Below are 4,134 nucleotides of genomic sequence, written 5' to 3'. Positions count from 1 at the left end.
CAGCGCCCCCAATCACCCCCCCCCGCTGCAGGTCCGGTGCAGCGCCCGGCAGCACCTGCAGCGACACCTCCTGCACCAGGTGCCGCGTGTTGGGGTCCTCGAAGGGGACACTCTGCTCAGGGGTCCCATCGGGCAGCAGCTTCCCCAGCAGTGCCCCCTTCTCGCGGATCTTCTTGGTCAGCGCCCGGGTGTCGACCCCTGCGGGGCCCAGAGACGTCGCCCCGGCCCCCCACACGGAGCGGAGCGGCCCCGCGGGACCAACCCCGCACCGAGAGCAGCCTCATGATGGGCTCCCCATCCCCAGGGTGCCGGCCCATGGGCACCCCCAGCCCCAKCCCCCAGGGCCAGCCCCATTGCCCAGCACGTCCCAGCCCCTGCCCCACAGCCGCCCACATCCCCCAGCCCCACCTTGCAGCCCGGGCACGTTGTGCTCCTTGAGCCACTGGTGCAGGGAGCGGGCGGCACTCCAGTGGCTGGGGGTCTCGGAGCACTCGCCCACCACCAGGGCGGCCACGTGGATCTTGTTGGACTCGAACCACTGCGGGAGGGGACGGGGGGTGGGGGACATGAACGGCCGGGGCGGTGCCGCCTCCCAGCGGGGGGACCCCAGCCCAGCCCCTGCGGCCGAGGGCGGCCGACGTGGCTGCTCCCGGCAGCACCTGGACTTTGGCCGGAGCGACCCCGGCGCCAGCCCAGTCGGGAGGCGCCAGCGCCGCCTGCCCGGGACTCCCTGTGCAGTGCCGGGGTCCCCCGTGCAGCCCGCAGGTGGGGACGGCCACGCGGCTGCAGCTGCACGTGGTGGCAGCGCGCATGGTCCTGCAGGCGGCACCGCGCAGGGCACCACGGATGGCACCACGCAGGGCACCGCGCGCAGCCCTGCAGGCGGCACCGCGCAATGCAACCCCCGTTCGGGGTTTCCCTCCGGGAACGCGGCAGGACACGGGCCACGGTGCTGTCCGGCACCTCCGGCGCGGCTGCGGGCGCCTGCCCTGCGGGGCGCCACCTTCCTGCCTGCGCCCTGCCGGGCACCGCGCGAGGCCCTGCGCCCACGCACGGCCCTGGCACTGGGTGTCCCACATCGTCCTGCTGCCCCATGGTRCGGTGCACACACGCACAGCCCCACATCTGCATGGCGCGCACCACTCCGCGCACCCCTCACCCTGCTGAGGCCGTAGGGGTCTTCCTCATCCCGGGGCACCCCGTAGTTGCCCACGAGCGGGTAGGTGAGCACCAGGATCTGCGCCTTGTAGGAGGGGTCCGTGAGGGCCTCGGGGTATCCGACCATGCCGGTCTGGAAGACTGCGCACAGCCGCACTCAGGGCACGGAGCGGCCCGGCCCGGCCCCGGCTGCAGCCGGGGCTGCGGCTGAGAGGGCGCGGGGCTCCACGGGGCCCCGGGGCTGCAGCCCCGCGGGACGGGCCCCTGCACGTAGCCCCGCGGCGGGCCCAGACCTGCCCGCACGGGCCGTTCTGGCCGGGACCCGCGCTGGGGCCGGGGGCGCGGCCCATCCCGGCCGCACTCACCCACTTCCCCGACGGCGGTGGCGGCGGCCCCGAAGAGGCGGCCCCGCAGCACCGAGCCGTCCTGCAGCACCAGGCAGCCCATGGCGGAGGCTCCACGTGGATGCGCGCGCGGGCCCGGCGGCGGCACCGAGGAGGCGCGAGCGGCGGCGGCGGCAGCGCGGAGGATCCGGGGCGGGGCCGCGCCGGCCCAGCCCCCGGCGCAGGGAGGCGGGACGGCACCGGGCGCGGCGGGCCCGGCTCCCGCACCTGGGGGCCCGAGCAGCCGCCCGGGGGGCCCGGTCCGGGTTCCGCTGCTGCGGAGAGCGGAAGGCGTCTCCCCCGCTCCGAGCCGCGGCGGGACTCGGCGCTGCCCGGCCCGACGGCGGAGCAACCGCCCCGCCCCGAGCCGCGGGTCCGGGCCCCGCGCGGGAGGATATGGCGGGAAGGCTCCATCCTGAACACGGATGCGGAGGCGCCGCTGATGGAGCGAGGGCGGTGGGCACAGAGCCAGCACGTAACGGACAACGAAAAGATGGAGCAGCCGCGAAACAACGCAGGAGTATTCACAGCATCACTGCAGTTCTGTTTTTGCACCCAGCCAGCCAGGGGAGAGCGCGAACGCAGTCCCCCACTACCACAAATTATGCAGTCGAGTTTCCCGCATTTGGGGAAATCGCAGGGGTCAGCACACCCGGAGTGCAAGGGAYGAGCCTCGCCCTGGGAAAACCACCTGCCTGATCATGGTGTCTCCCCTGCCAGGTAAGTATGAACACVVCCCCCACAACACACCVCCACAAACACGCACACGCACTCACAACGCACGGACACGCCGCGCGCAAACACCCCCGCGCCGACACCGCGCACCGACACCCGCCCCGACACCACCCGCCTCTCCGCGCGCGGGACCGCCCCGCGCGACCCCGGGAAGCCGCCGCGCCGCCCCGCGCCCGAGTGTCCCGGCGTGCTCCGCGCGGCGCCTAATCTGCATGGACACGCCTCCACCTCCCGCCTGAACCTGCCCCACTCGCTGGGTTTGGGCCACGCGCGTGTCCCGGCGTCCCTGTCGCGGGCCCTTATCTACATAGCTCCGCCTCGTCGCATCTGGTCCCGCCCCCTGTCCCTCGGCCGCTGCCACCTCCTCTCGTCCCTCCGTCAGGACTCTCATCTGCATAGACACGCCTCCGCCGCCCCCTCCCCGCCAGTGGCTGGCGCGCACGCGCAGAAGCGCCGCGCTGCGGGGCCGGTGGAGGCGGTCGGCTCTCCCTAGTGCTGCTCACCCAAGAACGTGGAGATTTCACGCATTTGTAGAGACACGGGCTCCTTATCTCTGCTCGAGATGAACTAAGGAGGGAAAGAGCAGGAAGAAGGGAGACGGGAAAGAAGGGAGACRGGAGAGGGAAGAAGGGAGAAGAAAGAGCCCGCACTAACTCCTGCACCTGCCCAGGGGCCAATGCCCTTTCCTTCCCTCGGTCGGAGGCCGATGCAGGAGGCTCCTCAGGGTTGAGAGCCCCCCTATGGCCCTGCCCAAGCGATGGTTGTCCATCTCTGCACTACGTGCTGGCTGAGACCCCCCACTGGAGCAGGGAATTCCTGCACGGACACCCAAAACGGCTGTCTGAAGGGTGCGTTGGAACAAGTCGTGCCAGCAGTGAATGCAATTCATGGTTTAGAAGGTGACCGGACCGACAGTGAATCTGGTCCTGCCGGCATCGGGCTGTGTTCCCACAGTACTAGGTATCCCTGTTACGGGACAAGTTCAGCTGCTTGCATCCCTCTACCCTTTGAGGATCCATGCTGGGATGCGAGGGGATTCATCTCTCCCCAAGCCCCACCTCAAACTGCAGCATCTCTACATGCATTAAATTCCCTGGAATGCTCACATATATCCATTCTATTTCCTGGTGCTAATTCCAGGTCTCCCAGCCTGGTGCACGTGGGGGCTCTRTCCCTYCGAGGGTCTCTCGTGGTCTTTTGTGCCCCCCGGTGCTTGTCTTTGGGGTCCTTCGACAAACTCTGATAACTCAGAGCTCCATCCATGGCCACATTCAGGCTTGGGGCGCCACGTTCTGGCCTCGTTGCCCTTGAAGATACCGAGCTCCCTTATCTCCATCCTCAGCTGCCCTCTGTCCTTATCGCTCCTCTCCAGAGGAAGCTGCAGGGGCAGCAAGAAATTCCCGCGTGGGGCTGCTGACAATAGGGCAGCGAGTCAGGCGGGTGCTGCCCGGCTGGGCGCAGAGGGCGGTGCCGGCGGAGCGGGAGGGAGCGCGGGGCCCGGCCAACCTGCGGCAGCGGCTGCCCGGGGCTGCGGAGCGAGGGCGGCGGGGCCGCGGCGGCCGGGGGCGGCTCCAACCGAGCTACGGCTGCGAGCACCGGGCCCGCCGAGGGAGCGGGGACGGGGCGAGGGACAAGGGGGCGTGTCTATGCAGATGAGAGATGCTGGCCTCAGGTCCGCGGCGCGCGCAGAGAAGACATGAGTGTGTCCATGCAGATTAGGCGCCGCGCGGAGCACGCCGGGACACTCGGGCGCGGGGYGGCGCGGCGGCTTCCCGGGGTCGCGCGGGGCGGTCCCGCGCGCGGAGAGGCGGGTGGTGTCGGGGCGGGTGTCGGTGCGCGGTGTCGGCGCGGGGGTGTT

General features: G+C 70.8%; 1 protein-coding gene and 1 non-coding gene across 2 annotated transcripts in view; both read right to left on the bottom strand.

Moving 5' to 3' along the window:
* Positions 1-1,285, bottom strand: part of CAD (carbamoyl-phosphate synthetase 2, aspartate transcarbamylase, and dihydroorotase) — a 23,708-nt gene extending 22,423 nt beyond the window's left edge. The window contains exons 1-3 of the mRNA XM_026049142.1: positions 1,160-1,285; positions 409-538; positions 56-198 (exon numbers count right to left, since the gene is read on the bottom strand). Coding sequence (XP_025904927.1) covers positions 56-198; positions 409-538; positions 1,160-1,285 — 399 coding nt within the window. The remainder of the gene's footprint in view (positions 1-55; positions 199-408; positions 539-1,159) is intronic.
* Positions 1,286-2,105: 820 nt separating this feature from the next.
* LOC112955777 lies at positions 2,106-2,269 on the bottom strand. The gene has a single exon (XR_003250942.1). It is a non-coding gene; the product is annotated as a U1 spliceosomal RNA (small nuclear RNA).
* Between the last annotated feature and the right edge of the window lie 1,865 nt (positions 2,270-4,134).

Source organism: Nothoprocta perdicaria, unplaced genomic scaffold (genome assembly GCF_003342845.1).
Source record: "Nothoprocta perdicaria isolate Ctin4 unplaced genomic scaffold, notPer1 scaffold_596, whole genome shotgun sequence".
Classification (NCBI taxonomy): domain Eukaryota; kingdom Metazoa; phylum Chordata; class Aves; order Tinamiformes; family Tinamidae; genus Nothoprocta; species Nothoprocta perdicaria.
Note: the sequence above shows the minus strand (reverse complement) of the source record. Positions and strands in the feature narration are given on the sequence as shown.